This window comes from Pocillopora verrucosa, chromosome 8 (assembly GCF_036669915.1).
Source record: "Pocillopora verrucosa isolate sample1 chromosome 8, ASM3666991v2, whole genome shotgun sequence".
Lineage (NCBI taxonomy): Eukaryota > Metazoa > Cnidaria > Anthozoa > Scleractinia > Pocilloporidae > Pocillopora > Pocillopora verrucosa.
The window spans coordinates 22,486,524-22,505,694 of NC_089319.1; the positions used below are offsets into that span (position 1 = coordinate 22,486,524).

General features: G+C 38.4%; 1 protein-coding gene and 1 long non-coding RNA gene across 3 annotated transcripts; both read left to right on the forward strand.

Annotated features, from left to right (window-relative positions):
* The first annotated feature begins 4,216 nt into the window (after positions 1 to 4,216).
* LOC131799718 (uncharacterized) lies at positions 4,217 to 11,179 on the forward strand. The gene is made up of 2 exons (XR_009341400.2): positions 4,217 to 4,893; positions 10,482 to 11,179. It is a non-coding gene; the product is annotated as an uncharacterized lncRNA (long non-coding RNA).
* Positions 11,180 to 13,919: 2,740 nt separating this feature from the next.
* LOC131799698 (SAM pointed domain-containing Ets transcription factor-like) lies at positions 13,920 to 18,859 on the forward strand. 2 transcript variants are annotated; one of them, XM_059117398.2, is made up of 5 exons: positions 13,920 to 14,157; positions 15,318 to 15,384; positions 16,266 to 16,310; positions 17,050 to 17,106; positions 17,354 to 18,859. In XM_059117398.2, the coding sequence occupies exons 2-5, from the start codon at positions 15,321 to 15,323 to the stop codon at positions 18,301 to 18,303; spliced, it is 1,116 nt and encodes a 371-aa protein (XP_058973381.1). In that variant the 5' UTR covers positions 13,920 to 14,157; positions 15,318 to 15,320; the 3' UTR covers positions 18,304 to 18,859. The 2 variants fall into 2 exon arrangements, with proteins under 2 accessions (XP_058973381.1, XP_058973382.1); XM_059117399.2 differs by lacking the exons at positions 13,920 to 14,157; positions 15,318 to 15,384 and adding an exon at positions 15,857 to 15,976.
* Positions 18,860 to 19,171: the final 312 nt, after the last annotated feature.

A 19,171-nucleotide genomic window follows, 5' to 3' on the forward strand; every position in this document is an offset into this window, starting at 1 on the left:
CCATGAGAGCCAGACTGCACCTTTACGTATTTGGTTCAGGAATCATTAGCATGCTTGACCGCAAACACAGTATAAAATACTGGTTAGGTTCTTTAATTTGGTTCGTATCAAGGCACCTAGACTGAAATAAACTGCCAGGGGCAAGTTGAATAGCGATTTAGGCACCAATTTAGCAAAATATGACGTCAGCTTTGCTCTTTTTTTACTGATCGTGTGATAGTGACTTTCAGCTTTTGATATTATTGGTCAGTTCTAATTTATGACAATCAGTTCAGTATTTCAGTGATTCGTAGTCATTGCACTCAGTTAGATTTAGAAATGATTGAGAGAATGCGTGACAACATACATTATAATAATTATAATAATTAACGCAAGTTCAATTTTAAAGTAGTGATAACTTCCACGCATACATAAATTACACGCAGCCTCGTTTAAACTACTCATAGTTACATTCACAACAAAATATGTACAAAAAAACTGTAATGTCTAGACTTGTATAGGTCACCAGAAATGGATTTCATATGTTATTGCTTTGGTGAGGCGACGTTTCGAACTAATCGTATTATACATCATTTTTTCGGTTAGCCTTGCTTACTACGATAGAGAGGGAGGAAGAGGGACGAAAGTTTTGCAGATCGTGATAACAGAAATTGGAAAACATTCCAAGACTAAGCGCATTTAAGAAAAACGTTTTTTGATGAAATTACACTACCAGTGTCCAATCTTCTACCAACGCAACTGTAATTCACTAAAGAGTTCTACATCTGCAGGTATCAATGCAGGCATTAGTGTATTTGCAGAAAGTCATTGGTATTCAACTTGTCTATTGACACTTGAAATTGCTCTTTAACAAGAGCTTTGATTACGAAATTATACACATTGCAGATATTTGAATCATCGTGCACTGTATTCTGGTTTAAACTATCCATATTTATGGTAAAAGTCTATGACACTTCCAAGGATTAAAGTTTCATTAATCTCCAAAGCAAACTAACGATGTCCTATGGCAAAATTTTTAAGTGACCGATAAAGTGAAATAATCATATTCATCACATCATGTAAAATAACATTCTCATTGTTCTACTCTATATGACTTGCCTGGGGGCTTGAAAAAGTTCCGCTTTCTAGAAAACAAGTTGGCAGTGTCTTTAAATGGAAAGAACTTTTTTCCTTTTTCCGCTTTGAAACAATTTATCACCCCGGGCTGTATTTATATATATATCCAGAGGTCAAGGAAAATTTGTTATCAACAAGACTGTTTTCCATTTGAAATTAAAATTTCCAAGATATTTGACCAACAATGATGGAGCAAACGAGAAGCTCGATGACACGATTGAATGCCAATATGTGCGCTTTCATTTCATTTAATTTCGAGTAATTAGCTGTTCGATTTAAAGTAAAGACTGCATCACTTGAATTTCCAACATACTCAACATGACTGTGTTTAATTATAGTCTCTTTCCAAGGCTGCAGAGGGCTAACAGCACGTCATGATAATTTGTTCTCAAACTTTCCATTTTATCGAGATATCTTTAGTCTGTGAGATGTCCCATGCTTATGTACAGTTGCACTCTTAAGCAGAGTCCCAAAGAAACTGTGGTTGAAAAAGGGAGTATTCTTTAGCTGATGTGCAGAGAAAACAATACTATAAAGCAGGAGGTGTTCAGGCACATCACCGTGTTTAAAACATTTTTCCCGTTAGCAATCCAACTAGAACAAATTATTAAATTGGTTTAAAGTCCACACAAAAGCCAAACAAAGAGAGAGTCCAAAAACTCTCTTCAAAGAGATGCCGACAGCGCCAACGGTGTTAGGAATGGCACGCAAGTTGAAAAGCGTAGCAGGGAGTTTCTACTTTTAGTCTTTAGTAAATGGTCAGCATCCTTGCTATTTGACAAATAACCTAGCTTGTTCCTAAGCAAAGACGACAGCAGGCGGGTGGAAGTGTTCTAGCAGTGACTCATTTCAAATACGAGCCCTGCAGCTATTTTTGTGTAGCTGTGTTTAACATAATTGCAATGTCAAAGGGTTCCTGTTCTAGGGGTTTAGGACGAAAAGAACGAACAAAGTAATTTTCTATGCAAATGAAATTGAAGAAGTGTGTACGACTGCTTTATGGATAGAGCGACGGAATTAGAGTCATTACCATCTGGAGTAGCTTTGCATGTTTCCGAATCCCTTTCGAGCTTTTTGAAGAATGTAATCACCAATGGTCTGAGCAATAACTTTTCTGGAAGATTCCAGACAAGAAGTTGTTTGGAGACTATGTTGAAGCACTCCTCTATAAAGGTTCTATGATAGTATGCATTTTTTGAAAAGATAATTTTAACATTCCCAGTCTGTCCCTCCACTTTAAACTATTGCATTCGTCATGCACCACTGGTGGTATTTCTCTCTTCGTCATTTTCTTTAATGTGGTCCCTTCCTGGCAGCTCACGACAACAGAGTGAGTAAATATCTTCTGGGAAATGAAAAACCGACAAGAAATTCGAACGAACGAGACATTACAAGACAAAGTGCAAAAGTTGAAAGCAACAGACCAACTAAAAGCGTTTTCACTCAAACTTAGGGTAATTTAAAATTGTCAACTGAGTTGATAACGTAAATTGGCCACCGTGAAGAGTTTTAAAGCTGACGTTTCGAGCGTTAGCCCTTCGTCATTCGCTCTTAAACGTCAGCTTTAAAACTCTTCACGGTGGCCAATTTACGTTATCAACTCAGTTGATAATATATATTAAATTACCCTGTCATACTCTCCCACCGACACGGCACCACAGTTTCTTTAGAAACTTACCCCTTTCACTTAAACTCAGTTATGTAACAGAATAGAAAGCATAGAAAGAGTAAAGTTTGCCATATGCACAAGAGCATACATAGTTAAAATAACATTCTGTTAGAAAAATTTGCATGATACAGACAATTCAGTTTATTGACAAACAATGAAAATCGGTAATAGATGTATGTGATCAATATCTACTTTCTCTTGGTATATGAACACAATTTCATGAAGGACAAGTCCATGGCGTTACATCTTGACTTCACTCTTCGCACACTCCTCCTAATATTTTGTATTTCATTCTTCTGTTGGGCTAGAATAATTCTGTCTCCGCAGGTTTACCTCACTTGCTATTTCCTCAATGTATTTTAAGACACTGGTCATGCATCGGCAACAATTTTCTTTCCTTTCGAGTGTAAATCTGTCTTAGTTTGTATTCAAAGGCCACTAAACTAGTAAGGGAATCCTAGGCGTTCAAAAGCACCGGATGGCAAAACCATGGACTCATCCATCTAAACATAGAATTACGCTTTAAAACAGATGTTCCGCATAATCAAAAATACACAAAGCAAAAAAAAAAAAAGAAAGAAAACATTGACATTTTTTCACATCTACATAACCTTTGGGGCCACCTTACATTTCTCAGAGATCAATGGGAGAGCATGATTTTATCTGGCTAAAAGGTAAACTTTATTCAATATTTCGATTTTGAGACAATTTTACCTCTATGAAAAACAAAGTAAGCTCTATGGTCAGTTAGCGAATATAACTGACCAAGTTACCATTCCAACTCCGGAAGCTGAGAATATCCTTTTCATTTCATCTTTTCAGTTTGTAATGAATAGCCAATACTTACTTTCTCCAGTTTTATCAAAATGCTTTAAAGAGAGAAGTGGTGAGAATGAAAAAGGAATTTTAGTATTTCTAATTGAACTCACTGAGCAAAAGTAAGTTACTTCACAAGCGGAAATCCGAACAGTAAACGGACCACTGCTGCAAATAGCTATGAGTAATATTAAGCTTGTACAAAAGAACCAAAAATTACCCAACCCACTTTGCAAGTCTTGCTTGAAACCTTTACATCACGTTTACTGGCAAAAAAAAGATAAAAATTTAAAAGGGAACAACTTTTTATTTATTGACGAACTTTTTGTTTCCGTTTTTTTCTTAGAAGGGACATAGCTAGATATTTTTCGTGCAAGAGTCATGATCTGAGATTTTTTATTGCCAAAAATTCCGGCTGAAGCGAGTTTGTAAGTTTACTTGTGGTTGCAATGACTATTTTTAAAAAGGAAGTTTAACCATTTAAAATCACTGATCAAGATATCTGTTCCGTGTACAGTTCAGTTCGTTTGAAGTAATTTCCACCACGATTACATTTCCCCCTTTATTTCTTGTATTTACACGTTTTTGCAGCAGAGGTGTAACACAAGCTTCCATTGGTTGGATGTTTGAATGCGGAAAACTCTCATTGACGACATGCAACACGCTTTCGTTTTTTCCTCTTTCGTACCGAACACGGAAAATACGAACAATATTTACAGGAAAACAAAACTCATGGGATAACAATTAATAACAGTAGCTCAATTGGTAAAAAGAAAAGAGCACCTCTAAGCGTCAGAACACGAACGAAACCTCATTGCGATGGTAGAAGCAACAGAAATAGGATCTCTCTTGCCTATTTAGTTTCAGGAATTTTTTCCTGCGGTATTTAGCACTCGATGGTCTCAGAGTCTTTTGAGCTCAACTTCTACACTCCATTAGGACGTATTTGCGTTTGAAGAAACACTTTTTGCTTATTCTTTCGCTTTTTTGCTCTGTTTGAGCAAAATAAATGGTGGACATAGGTGAAGAAGACTTGTGACGTGCCCAGCTTTACAAGCAGGAGAATGGGATCAAAAGTAAAATGGCAGAGAAATATCAGTCGCGGAAAACAAAGAAAGAATCCCATTTAAAGGACATTTCAGTTCATTGCAGAATTTTTCGAGTGTTTTTCTTTGCGCGGCAGAAGTCTTCCTAGGGATCGTATTACTCAATCAATGATGGACCAGCCTTTTTGTTAACCCAAGTTGATCACAAATCTAGCAAAGATGAACTATGGCCGAGAAGAGGAACAGGTAAGAGAAATTAAAAACCTGTACTAATTACCTCATTATCAAAACCACCAGAGTCCATTTTCTCATTCATTAAGGCTTTTGTCGTACACCCCCCCCCCCCCCTCTACTCAGTTCATACACCTGAAACATAATTTGACTCATGAGGGACTCAGACCATTATCTGTACCACGCTAAATACAAAACAAAAAAAAAAAATTTCCGCCAAAATTCGTGGATTTTTGGTTGATTCGTCATATTCCCTGCATCAAGGCACTTGGACCAACAGCGCCATAGCTGTATATTTTTTTTCGTTTTCTTTTTTTCATAGAAAGACTTGAAAATTTTAAACCTCTTGACGATTAAATGTACTCCTACGACGTTTGCCTCCTTCTGAAATATCCGAGACTCGGTGCTCAAATTGCCATCTATAAGGTTTATAAAATATAACAATTTAGCAATGACAAGTAATATCGCCAAATTCTTGCAAGATTTCATGAGCAATATGTTTCATAGCATTTGATGAGTTCGCAGTCCAGACAAATTACACTCAACCCTCGAATGGCAAGTTAATATCAAATGATGGAGGCGCAAATTCAGTCAAAAGACTGAGGATAACGAGGATTCATCTCTCTTGCAAACGACTATGGAGAAAGACAACTTTTTATGACCACCATATAATCAGGATCCAAACAGCCTTCCAAAACATCAAAGCTCATAGTAACTCTGGGTTTGTTCGTTTGTAATATCGTTAGCCAGTTGACACTATACGCATGCACGGTCACCTTTTGTCCTCCTCATTAGTTACGCATACTTATAATTAAAGAACAATTTACAACTGCTCTTTTGTTTTCATTTGGATCCTTTGAAGCTTGGTTAACAAGTGCTGTAGGTAAGAGGGTCCTACTATACAACATGTTACATATCTTGGTATATTAGAAGAAATGAAAAAGCGAAACAACGTTCGACATATAAACTACAAGGGAAGATTTTAGAAGTACTCAATATAACTAACTCTGTTTTCTTCAAGAAAGAGAGACGACCGATATCGTGTTCAGGGTGCCAATTACCTTTCTCTTTGTCGATATTGTTTAATGATACAAAATAAATGCAGTAGGGCATCTTAAAGAGCAACAAACAGGAACTTTTAGTCGCCTGAAGCAATACTGACACCTATTGAGAAATTGTTCCATTTAATTAAGATGAGACAGCTTTTGAACTCAAGGCGGAAAATTTTGCTCACTTTGTTTTCTGCTTGCAATTAGCACTAAAGGGAACAATGGTACATCAGATTACCGCTGTTTCCCTGGTTGTTAACTTTAAATGATCTCGAAATATTTCACTTCAATTACTTGAAAAAGAACCTGGGTTGAAAATACTTCCAAAGCCTTTTTTGATAAGTCTTTGCGTTGATAGACGAAGATAACACTCAGCGAAAAGAAGGCCGAAACATGTTATATTTAGATTGGTCATTTTGGTGTTTTCGTTGCGTGCTGTGGCATGACATTACATGATAAGGTTCGATGGCAAAATGGACTTTAAACGTTATCTTAAAACTATTTTCCTCGTTCAGATATCTTTATCATGTTAATGACATACAAGAGCCGAAAAACACAGGAAAACTCTTGTTGCATGCTGTAGGATCATGAGATGAAGTTCAATGGAAAACTAAATTCCTGAGATAAATGTTAAAACTATACTTCCTTCGAATACCTTAATCGTATTAAAAACAAAATCTCAACTCCGTCAAACAAACAGAAAACCAAACAGGAACTTATTAATGTCCTAGGGGTCATAAACGCGCTCAATGATTTATTGTACTTTTTTAGATAATTGTAGTTTAATTGTAATTCCAAGAAACCATCTGAGCAGAAACAGGAAAAAATCCGACTTCAACAGAGCAAAATTCCAATTTGTCCTTTTGAAGTTTGATCACGAAGTTAATCAATAAGAAGCCATGATTTTGATGAAACCGACTCCCATGAAGCGAAAATTGCTTGAAAAGCGATAAAATATAACTTCCATTAGCAGACTATTTGCCGTCAAATGTTCATTATCGGCTAAGGAACTAATGTCGTCAGAGCCGTGTAATCTGCATAATTTTTTACGTGTTTACACACATTCACTCCAACGATCAAAGCACTTGGAATCTCATTACCCCTAGCTACGCTAGAAAACAAAACAAAAATCTCTATCAGTGTTAAAGTGAATGTTACATCCATATAGCAAAGCTGGCAGATAGCTATGTATTTTTTTGTACGTGCGAGCAGGAAATATTCACCAACCAGGCATTTAAACTAAGACATTAACTTAAAGAGCGATGACGCAAATGTGACGTCAACAATGCCACAACGACACGAACAGGTCCAAGCGCAATGAAACCAAGGAAACGAGTTTTTCATAAGACTACTTCTTAGGTTATATCATAAAACTTTCATTATGTTATACATTTTAGAGCGAGTAAAGGCTATTTGCATAAGAACAACTTCATTGATCATCGATTAAATCGGCTTCTTTTACGTATCAAAGGTGCGATGACCTTTTTTAAAGGCTGCCCAAGTGTAGCGTTCTGTATCGCGCAAAACCATTGGAAAGACAACTGAGCTTGCAAACTTGCTTCAGCTGAAAGTTTCGCCAGGCTAAGAAACAATCTCAGATCATTTCTACCACACGAGAGATATCGACTGATGTTCTTAAATATGCTCAACCCTCGTAAAAAGACAGCGAATAACTAATTTGCTAAATTGCGTTAGCCTCTTATGTACGTGTAGGCAGAATACACAAGGGCAATACGATAAAAACATCCCGGGAAATACACCAATTGTCACCGATACCTGCGGCCAAAAACACTTAAAATTTAAATTTATAATGAAATCGGCTAAAATGTTTTAGCAACCACAGTAATGCTGTTTGCTAATTTGTTTGACTCCCACGAGGATATCGTGCATTAAACAAATAGTCATATTAAGATGCGTTTCTTGTCAATCAAATTCGTTAAACTTTACGTATAGTTAAGTTGACTTTTGGCCCTCAGTTTCGCGTTGCTTTTTAGGAAGCTAAATGTCCATTAGCACTAATTGCTCCATGTTAAAACCTAATTAGCATGAGTGTTTGGTGTGATACCACAAAGGAATTTACAAGTGAAAACAAGACAAGGACATAATTAGGTATTAAGCTCTTTCTAACAAAACACCCACACAACCAATATCGTCGTTTGTTCCGTTTTATTCCCTGAGAAAATAAGTCAGCTGTTTCACCTTCACTTTTTGTTCAAAATATTTTCACATTTTCAATAATTCTGCCTAAAAAGGGCAATCGTCACTACAATATATTTTCGAAATATTGGTGAATAAACAAAATCAAAGGTGTCATTTAATGCATGATAGCTAAATATTTGTTACACATGTATATAGGACTCTCAACATAATCCTTTTCATCCGTTCTCCAGGACGACGTTGGTTCCATTGCACGTAAATCACTGTGAAAAGTCTGCACAATATTATTTCCTTCGTTGGTTCACTATTTAATCAATATGAATAATTTGGCCATTTAAATTAAATAACGAATGGTAAATTTTTAGGAGATTACGATTTCTTCACAAAGTAAACGTGACTGATCGTTTGCAATCGTGACCTACTTCGAACTAAGAATCCCTTTTTTGTAGTCATTTACAAAGCGCCATTCATTCATTCAAGAATCTGAGAAAACTTCCATGACAAACAAAACAGGGAAAATCGGCTGAATGTCAGTCATTACAAAGCTTCGTATTTGTACGATTAAATGCGAAGAATCTCTAACTATATCAATATTTAATCTATCAATTAGTTTCAGTCATGCATATCACAGCGCAGATACCTGCAAAGCACGAATTTATAGAATCTATCAAAAGAAATATCTTAACCCCCTAAGCTTTAATGAGGTAACACAGGTCATCTTCCCTTAAAAAAGTAAGCGTTTGGGGTTTTTGTGCAGTTGTTCATCATTTAATTAATTTAACGACTCGTGGATTTAAGAGAGTTTGAAAACATTTGGAAAAAATAGTATGAAGCTCCTGGGACCGTGACTAGAATATTGCTGTTCTTATTTGCAAGGCGTCGTCTTGGAGAGGCCAACTCGCAGGAGTTCGCTTTTCACTTGAGCTTGTTTCGACTAGGTAACACACGTAAAAAAAATTAACATATCTCCATGGTGTTGTCATGACAACTTTGCTGTCAATCATGCCTTGCATTAAAGGCAGTGAAAATTCCGGGTTCGTATATTTAGACGTTGAAGTGCGAGGAAGCAAGCGATATTTTTTACGGCTTATGCAAACGTTTTTGTATGTCATGGAAAGACATGCAACATCTGATAAAGGTTAAAGCACCAACATTTAGCTGTGAGACTAGCTATGCTGTGCTCATCAATAGCGGCTGTAAGTAATCGTGAAGTCTAAGCGGAAATACCTCTTCCTACTAGGAAAAATTGAACAGAGGATGACTGTGACAGTAAAATATATATATTTTTTAAAAACGACACCTGGTAGGGCCCAAAAACCACTCACTGGTGTGGCTTCGTGATCTACACAAGAAAGGAACGACTATTCTAGATAGCTACTTCTCACTGCTTAAGTTAAGGACTGCTCGAATTTATCATTGTGGGAGATTGAGCAAAATGGATATCTGAATAGTATGGGTGTTCCTATGGACATATTTGAGCTGCAACATTGTAGCCCCATTATAAAAAATTGCTTGTCGTGATGGGCTGATGGCAGCCTCACACGTCCTGTCTACGTTCGGCCAAAAACGGGCATGAATCTGACAGCAGGATAGTGTGCCAAAAATGAGTGGGACTTACGACAAAGATGCACAAGCTGTTACAGTGAATCTCATCATTCTGACATTGACGGCCTTGAGGAGCTGGTCTAAGCAGAGCAAGTAAAACACGCACCTACTACAATTCTCTCTGAATCGCTACACATGTGTTTTTTTTGCTATCTCGAGCTGCAAGGACCTATTTAATGCAGCCAATGATACAAAAACATATTAACATCAGAACCTCGGCTGAAAAGTTATGGTAAATGCCAAGAAACCGAGTACTTGTTGAACGAGTAAGTTCGTCTCATAGTATCTTATGGAAGGTCACGTGACTACTTCAGCGGCGGTCATTCTGCCTTCGCTGCGCAGAGACTACATTAAATTTGCATAAACGCTGAGAAGGAAATCAGGAATTTGTTTCATTTTCTGAACACCTAATTCATGAAGATGGGAAATCCGTCTGCTGGATTATAAAAACCGAAAGGGAAGTCTTGTCGAAATGTGAGATTACACCATGTGTATAATCTCCTTTCAGGACATCCGGAAATCAGAAGTATGAGTTTGTATTTCAAGTTCCCTTTCAGTTTGTAGACAATTTCCTTTATAGAATGTTCGAATTGTTTGCAAAGAAAAATTGAAAGTCCTGTGATGTGTATTCAAAAATTCCATGGGTGCTATCCGGCAACCTAAAAGTATAAGTGCAATCATTGGGATTTCAAATGAGATTTTCCTGCAATAACAGCACGAGGGGTGCAGCAGACACTAAAGAGGGATGGCTCACGTGCTTTTAAACTTAAATTGTTATTCTTATGTTTGCAGGGAAACTAGAACACGTGGAACGTCGACCCTGGAGTGAAGTATCAGCTCGATCATGCATGCCCGGCAGACGGTATGCTCTGCTTTGTGGTGGGGGCTGGATACTTGAAATGACTGTTCTTGAGAACTTTTTCTTTTCTTTTGCTCTGAAACCAGTCATCTTTTAGCCAAACATTTTATGGCGTTCAACTGATCTCAGAAAAGCGTATGTAAGGTGTTGACTTAAGTTCCCCGAGTTTTTTTTTAGTTTTAGGGGGCCTGTTCTAAAGGAACTAGCCATTAAAAAGTTTAACTCACATCAAATATTCAACCAATTAGCGCCAATTAAATATTTGAATTAGGCTTGTTTACCGAAGGCTTTATTAGAAAGCTTTTCGTTGTTATAGAAGTCACGGTGGATATTTAGACTTAAAGAATTTGAGGACTCCCTACTAAAAACTGGTTACTAAAGGGATTGTAAAGCACGTCAGATGTTCGCCCACTGTTGTCATTATTTGTTTATCATGTTTCAAGATTTCTATCAGAATATTTATGAAAGAAATGTGAGTTATCATTAGGGGCTCATTTTTTATTCAGTCATGTATGCCGAAAGTCAAACTATTTCACATCTGCTTAATGCAACGAAATAGCTTTTTTCAAATTTCCAGTCCAAGAAATATGTTACACAACGCGGTTCTATGAAATATACGTATTTAAACGTGTTTTAAGCAAACATGTTGCCAACAAAAATAAGGGTTTCAAAGTATGGAGTAGAAATTAATATGTGCAAATCGCTCTGAGAGCTCACACTGTCCGCTCTGTTGAAAGCTCTGGGTCATTTTCACAAAATTTTTGGAGGTATACGTAACCGATTGTCTAACAATCCTTTTGTTCCACACCCACTTCTTACTGCGAGCAAGTTTACAATTTTTTAAAACCACTATGATGCCCACAGCAAAAGTCTACGCAGGAGAACATCGGTCTTGACGCAGTTGAGTGGGCCGTTGATTATTCTTCTTCAAAATGTTTTAAAGGTCAACAGGCAGGATGTCGTTTTAAATTTGTTGTTTTGAGGTATCTAACCGTGACTTGTCACGATGTCACTAATCATCTCGGTTCTTAGTTACCGCCGTAACTTGTCAACACAAATTACACCTACGCATTCACGAAAACGCAAAACAATGATGTCCACTTCGCTTTGGTTTCAAAGTATACACGAAAGATAGCGCAAGAGATACTGGAGATTGCCACGTGACCAACCTCACAACAAGACTACAATAGTGGTATTGACTTCCTGACGTTCGTGCAAAACAAGTCGGGTGATATTGTTTGTATCGCCAGAAAATGCTCTGAATTACCGCAGTTAGTTTATTAGGCAATTAAGCAAATTTAAAACCACAGAAAAACTTTTTGGTACAGCAGATTTAAAGGTCCTAATGGTGATTTGAAAACATTGTTAAGTGACGTTTGTCTCTTTAAAAAGTGGTATCTCTTTGGATACACTTGAAAGAACTAAAGGCATTTTTGCAACTTTGGACCTATGTACTAAATGTCTGCGATTCTTAACCTCCTCAAATGGAAGTTTGATCGAAAGAAAAGGCTCTTAAGACCATATACGATGATAAGTTGTCCAAGAAAGAAAATAAGACTACAGCATATTTTTAAAGACCGTGGGAATCTGTCGTGTTTACAACAGGAACCATTAAATGCCCTTCAGCTAATCACCTGGATGTTAATAAAACGTTACCGAGCGATCAATTATTTGGCAGTCTCCCGATGAGGCAAGTATTCCATAAAGAGGACTTTAATAACAGATCACACTTTCTCACTACAAAACTTTCTGTTTTCGACAAAACAGCCTGGACCATGTTTTAGTAGTGGTTAAAAAAAAACTCAAACCAACACACATGGTGTATGATTTAGTCTACAAATTTATCTTCAAAACAGTTGACCCGCGCATAAAATATCCCACTTCTTTCAGTGGTTTGCACTGTAAATGTCCTTGATAATCATTACACTGACGACCTTCGGCAAGCATGCAGGCTGCCCGGAATTCTTAATGCGCAGTCTTAACGATCGCAATATAAAATGAGCGAGTAAATTGGCAGGGCTTCAATTTATAACTTTCCAGCATAGACGGATATTTTTGAAGAGGTTTGTAATGTTTGTATTTTTGGAAATTCGATCGGTTTGGTCTCATGTTCAGGGCCAAAGTGCGGCTGAAGATACGTAAGCGCTGTCGTACACACATCAATGAAGACACATTATGACGTTTGCAGCTTCCTTATCGAAACGAAGCTAAACAGAGGAAATGTTTAAAAAAAAGCGCCTGCTGGTTTTGTGGTCATGCTGGTGATAAATTAACCGAGGCAATTTAAACTAAGTAATTGCTAACCGAAAAAACACACGAAATTTTGTGCCTTGCTGTTCCTTCGATCGAAATGTTTCGTACTACACAACACCAAACCACTTTTGGCGGGAGTTTCTCTGTCGCCCACACACCAGCATATTTGACGTCATTCATGACGACAAGAAACCGTTCTAAAACGTCTCAACAAAATTTCGTCTGCAAACCGTATAACAAGAAAATCGGAAGTTTACAAAACCGCTGAAACTCTTTTCAACGAAAATGTGTCGCAAAATACCAGTCATGCAAAGTAACTTACGTACGTTTGAAGCATGATTTGAAGCAGATTGTCACCACATTCCACCAGATGAAGTGAAGCGTTACCTCAAAAACACGCCATATTCTTCCAATCCAAAGAAAAGACATGGAGACAATGAATTTTTTCCTGTCTTATGAACATTCTGATGAACGAAACGTGGCAGATAGAACGAAAAACATTTGGTACTAACGCATTAAATGCAGACAAGTGTGCATTGTGTAATATTCCAGGGGGGTTAAATTCTTGCCTAACTATGCAGGCTTGAGCGAGCTGTCTTCACAAATACATATGATCCGATTAAGCAGCACCGCGCGTGCAAAAGTGAAATGTTTAAGCTTCATAAATTTGACAGGAGTCATGTGTTTGATAGAGATCTAAAAAGGTTTAGAACACAGATTTGTAGAGGGTACGACAATATTGTCCTATCTGGCGTGACAACATGACAACCTACATGAGAGGCAACTCACGTACGCCACCGAAACAGAGTCCCATCATAATTTTAACTATCGTCTTACACTACAAAGAAGTTCTAGTCTGCAATATCATAAGCAGTTTGAGACATCTCTTTAGCAAAGAGTCAATACACCTTTCTAATTGAGGTAACACTATCACTGAAACGAAGGTGTAGATTTTAAAAGGGATTTTTTTTGCCCTCCTTCTTTGTGACGTCAGAGCCCATTGTATCGAAGAACACCACCGGATGTCATAACAACCATTGGCCTGTCATTCAAACCATATTTTAATCACAAATGAATGAACTGTTTTTAAACGAGGATATCAAATGGGCTTAATTACAACGTGCTTGCACTGGGCAAGACATCACACGATTTAACTCCAAGAGAAAGTGAATTGTGACACCGGGCGCTCGGAGACGACGAAAACCAGGCTTTGAACGGTAACCAGTCCGGCAGAATTATTTCATATTCACAAAGCCACAAAGCTCCAAAACGCAAGTATTTAAGAACTCAGACCTCAGACATAAAGCGAAGACTACTCTTAAGTCTCATCGTCAAAGAACGATAGCAATCCGCACGGTAAGTGTCATGCGCACAACAATTTCGGGCTGTGGTACAAAAGAAGATTGGATTAGGGTGAAAAGTTATTTGCGTACTTTCCTTGTAGAATTTTTTTACATAGAAGAAAAAAAGTTTTCTGTCGCTATGCTGTTTTCGACGTCTTAGGAACAAATCAAAAACCTTTAACTTGTGCTTGTAAGGCAAGAATGAGTGAGCTACGATTGTCGTCTCTTTTTAAACATGTAACTTAGACAAACAAGATCTTGTTTTTATGCTGGTTTTTTTTGTTTTGCTTAATTTTTCAAAAAAAAAACAACAAGATCGTGCTCGTGGACATTACCATTTGTGGACGTGAAAGTTTTGTCGTATTGTGCTCGAGATCGTTAGTGTTTTAATTAAGTCGCCAGAACTCTGGAAGGTGTCTTCTTTGAGTTAATCACGCGTGACCAGAACTAATCGCGCGCGAGCACCGCGCACCTTAACAATTAGCATTCGTTCGGCTCCTGAATGAATTTGCAATTAAAAACTGGTTCAGTGGCGACTGTTGCCACAAGTTACCAGCCACTTAAAACAACTATTTAGACGCGTTGCTATCCTTTAATTTTAAGGGATACAGATTTCCCAGAGCAAGTAAATTGAGTACATATTCCGTAACATTTTACTTTATCATAAGACTTACTTTTATGGTATTACCGGCCGGATACAGCTCTTTTCAGTAATATAACACTCCTAGCTCCAGTATAACATGCGCAGTGTGGCTTTATTCGTGTGACTTCTTGGCCTAAATAACCTTAGACAACCTGTAGCAGAATGGGCCGGTAAAAGTTCCTAGTTTTCCTAGAAAGGGTTTCGCCGGAAACGCTTCCGGTAGAAGTCACGTCTAACGACTTCCATCGCGCAAGTTGACGTTTTTCCCGGAGACTGAAGCGAATGTTGTTAAAGCCAGTAAAAAAAACATATAAATAGTCTCAGCATGTTCCAATGTTCTATTTCAAACACTGGCACCTACTTATTTGTTATCAAAAAAACCTATATACAGGCCTTGGGTAAGTCACACGAAATTAATCCACGAGTAACGCAATGAATGACTAGCGCACTCGGTTCCGCTAGTTTATAAAAAGATCAGATCTGAACGGTTTTGAGTCCAAAATAAAATTTTCGCTTTATTTTCATTGTAGAAAATGGTCCAGGATAATAGCGTTCCTTCCAGTCCAGTAGACGTGGCTTTTGAGGAACTCTTTGAAGGTAAGAAAAAATACTTAGTCCAAGTGAGCACCTGTTTGCTGGGGCATAAAATTATGCTCCTAACAAGCATAAATTATCATACTCGGGTATATTTTTGTGCTACGTGGGCCTGAATAATTTGAAGACCTGTCACGCGACATGAGCTGGTCGCTTTTGTCAACAGATTATTTCAATTGTGCGGTCATGCTAACGTAGGAAACAACTCCTAAAGTGAAACTACTCGATCATAATTTTACTACCTTTAAGAAGCAATTGGAGTGCTACAGTCCTTTCAAGAAATGTGCTGAAACATAACTCTAACACCGTTTGTATTGGCTTAAGTAAATTTATAAATAGATCCAAGTCATCCTGTTTACGTCAATGGTCACACACCTCGCTCAGTGATTGGCTAAACCTGGAACGCACGTGAGGAGGTGTGCGTCATGAAGAAGGCGAATAACGTAATTTGTAGTACTTAGAATCCCCGAAAGGATGTTGAAAAAACCGATCATTATACTCGATCGGTCATTCTTAACGCATCTAGCGAGCGACAAGAACCTTAACCTCACGCAATTGTGAAAAAACCAAAAACACTTTGCGGTTCAGCCCACGGGTAGGTGTCACAAATATGCATGCAATTTAATCGGGTATAGTAATTGAAGGCGAATTTTATTCATGACAATACTTTTACGGGAGCTGCTATTTCATCGATAATGTTGTAGTTGAAGAACACCGACTGCGTAGCTTGATCCTCGTGGTTATACACAGTACGTCAGACTTAATCAAGCTTCCACGCCTACACGTCGCACCAGCCATTCACAGGCCTCGCTTGATATTAAAGATTGACAGTTGAACAAGTACAAGTGCTTCTCTAACGAGTCTCCCTTTCATTTCTTCTACAGTTATTCCAGAGTTAAAGATGTTCACCCCGGCACAAGTCGTACCAGGTATTTTGTTTTTTCCTCGGTTGCTTGATAACGTTTTTAAAGCGTAGTTCAGCTAACTTATAAGTTTGCGCTAACGGGGAGACTTAACCATTTCTCACGCGTGGGAGGTCATACAAGGATAGCTAATCCTGTGTTATTATCGGCGCGCCAAAATTTAACAAGTCCCCATTTTATGTTTAAATTCTTAATTTTCTCAGAGTCACTATTGAGAAGAAAAAATTTCAAACCCCCGACTCAGCCCAAGCTAACGATGAAATAATATCTGTAAACACAGAAATATCAACGTGCTTTGAATATTAAACCACTTGGCCAAAACAGCGGAAGTTGAACGCGGCTGATCGAGTCGACCGAACCGCGTTAGCCACGCAAACGTCGACGGTACACTCACCAACGGGAAAAAATTCTAAAATAACCATCAAGGACAAGGCAATATTTTCGGCTACGCTACATAATTCCTCTGAAAATAAGATGATGAGGGAAAGACCAGCAAGAAAGAGTTCTACACGTGATGTACTTAGATCGTTGCAATGTCATTGAGCGAAAAAACAGCAACGTTAGCAAACTACTTCGGGAAATTGCGGTTTGTAAATTCAACCTTAGATTTTTCTGTTCGTGTTTCCTCAGGATAGTTGTGGTTAGCCAACGACACGATCCCGCTCAAAGAGTTATTTCTAGAGCTATTCCTTAAAGATATACTTTCACTTTCCATTGAGATTAAGTCCTCTTTTTTTAATTTCAGGCGCTGATAACGCGGAGCAAGATGGGCTTATGACTGGGTCTCTGGGCCTCGAAGAAGGTAATAATTTACATATTACCTTAGAGAGCCAAACACCTGTACCTGAAAAATGTAGAAAAGGAAAATTTAAAACTTGATAATAATCACTTGCGTCTCAGAAACCAAGCAACGTGAATAAATCGAGGCAACGTGCCAAGTACATAGAAAAAGGCAAATTGATGATAAGTGTTCAGACAACAAAGAGGAACCAGTTGAATTTGGTGTTGGTTTATTTCTCTAACTCTTACCTTCCTTGTTCTTCATCTAGCCCGGATGTACAAGAGTGAGCCAGATCTGCGAATTAAGAGCGAGCCATCAGCCTTTAGCGAGGTAACCAACTACTGGCTTCAATGCAGCATGCAGCTGGGCGACACGCAATACCAGACACACGCGCGTGATCCTTTCCTATGCGCGCGTGATCCCTTCGCCAGCTTTCATGAGCAGATGGATAACTTGGAGTGGCGGCCGCCGGTACTTCAAGCCATGGCTCTGTGCAAGCAAGAATCTGCCTCTGAAGTAGACGAGATGTTGATAAGTCAGACGCAGAACGCTTGTCAGCTTGGAGCAAGAAAAGAAACATCTGAAAGTCAATGCAAAGTATTCATGCCTTCGTACTGGGACCAACAGTTTGTGAATGACTGTGAACCATGGTACGATCATCTAGAGAATCCTCGCGGTAAACCTTTCGTCGGCGGACCTAGGAACGGCATCTTCAAGAGCGAAAACGCAAACAGCTTTTTCAAAGAAGAAGATCCTACGAAAGACGAAACTGACATGGTGCAGGACCGAGACTCCGAAAGCCCCGCGAGTTTCACGAGCGTGGATAGTCCTCCAGAGTTTCCGTGGAACACACGAACCATCCCCGGTTCCAGAACGAGTGATATAAGCGCATTTAGTTCAACAGAACAGAAGTTTGTGATGCACAAAAACCACAAAACAACCTTTAAGTCCGGTCGCCCTCGATTGTGTCAATTCTTGCTCGAGCTCCTTAACCACCCAGATAAATATGGCTACATGATCGACTGGATCGACAAAGAGAAAGGCGTGTTTAAGTTCATCAACTCCAGCGAAGTAGCGCGCTTGTGGGGAAATCGTCGTAATAAGCCCTCCATGAAGTACGAGAACTTTGCTCGCTCCTTGCGCACCTACATTGCTAAAGGAATACTTGCAAAGCCTCGCAGCAAACTGGTCTACCAATTCGCCAGAGTAAAAAGTTGAAGCTCTTTACAACAACCACAATACTACCATACTCGACCCCAACCTCCGACACAGAAAGAACACTAGAATCGCCTTAAAGATGAGACCAGAAGGAAGAAAATCCCAGATGTTGTTGCTTAAGGCACTACAGTGTTCGGAATGGGTTCGCCACTAGGCGGAAAAGGAAAGACGCCGAAGAACGAGACATCAAGTCATAAGGACTCGACTTGAGTTTATACCACGAGACTGAGTTTATACCACGAAGAAAAAAGATATTTAATTAGATATTACGTACGATATCCAATCGAATTAGGCGCAGTCGAACCTTCTGAACAACGTAGAATTTGAAGCAAGAATAACCTAAAAAGACAGTATTTTTTATTCTAACAAAGTTAAATTGCAAGTTAAATAATAATTAGAGTTTCCCTTTCCTCTGTCCTTTTACTTTACTGCCAAAGTGTTCGATTCCGAGGCCATATGGCGTTCTCTTATAATATAATTGATTTTTAGATGACATTGCAAAAAGTTAGATGATGCTATTTTGATCCCTCCCCCGAAAAAAAAAAGAATAAAACAATGACTTTTCTCACTTGGCTACGGTCACCCCTGACTCTAAAAACATATAAGAAAAAGGAGAGTATGCTCTTAAGAATAACTTCTCCATACTGTGCTTGCCTTGCAGAGACGTCAAGCGAATAGTATTTACTATGTAAAGATACAGGCCACATAACTTTTATCGTGATTCTGACTGTGTCAGACGTCGCTGGGTGATGAAATTTTTAAAAGCATGATTTCAAAAAAACAAAAACAGAGGCTTTCTTATCGTTCTTAAAACTTTTCGTACACAAGCGTCAATTTCTTGAAAGGTGTGTGATTTTCAAGATGCAAA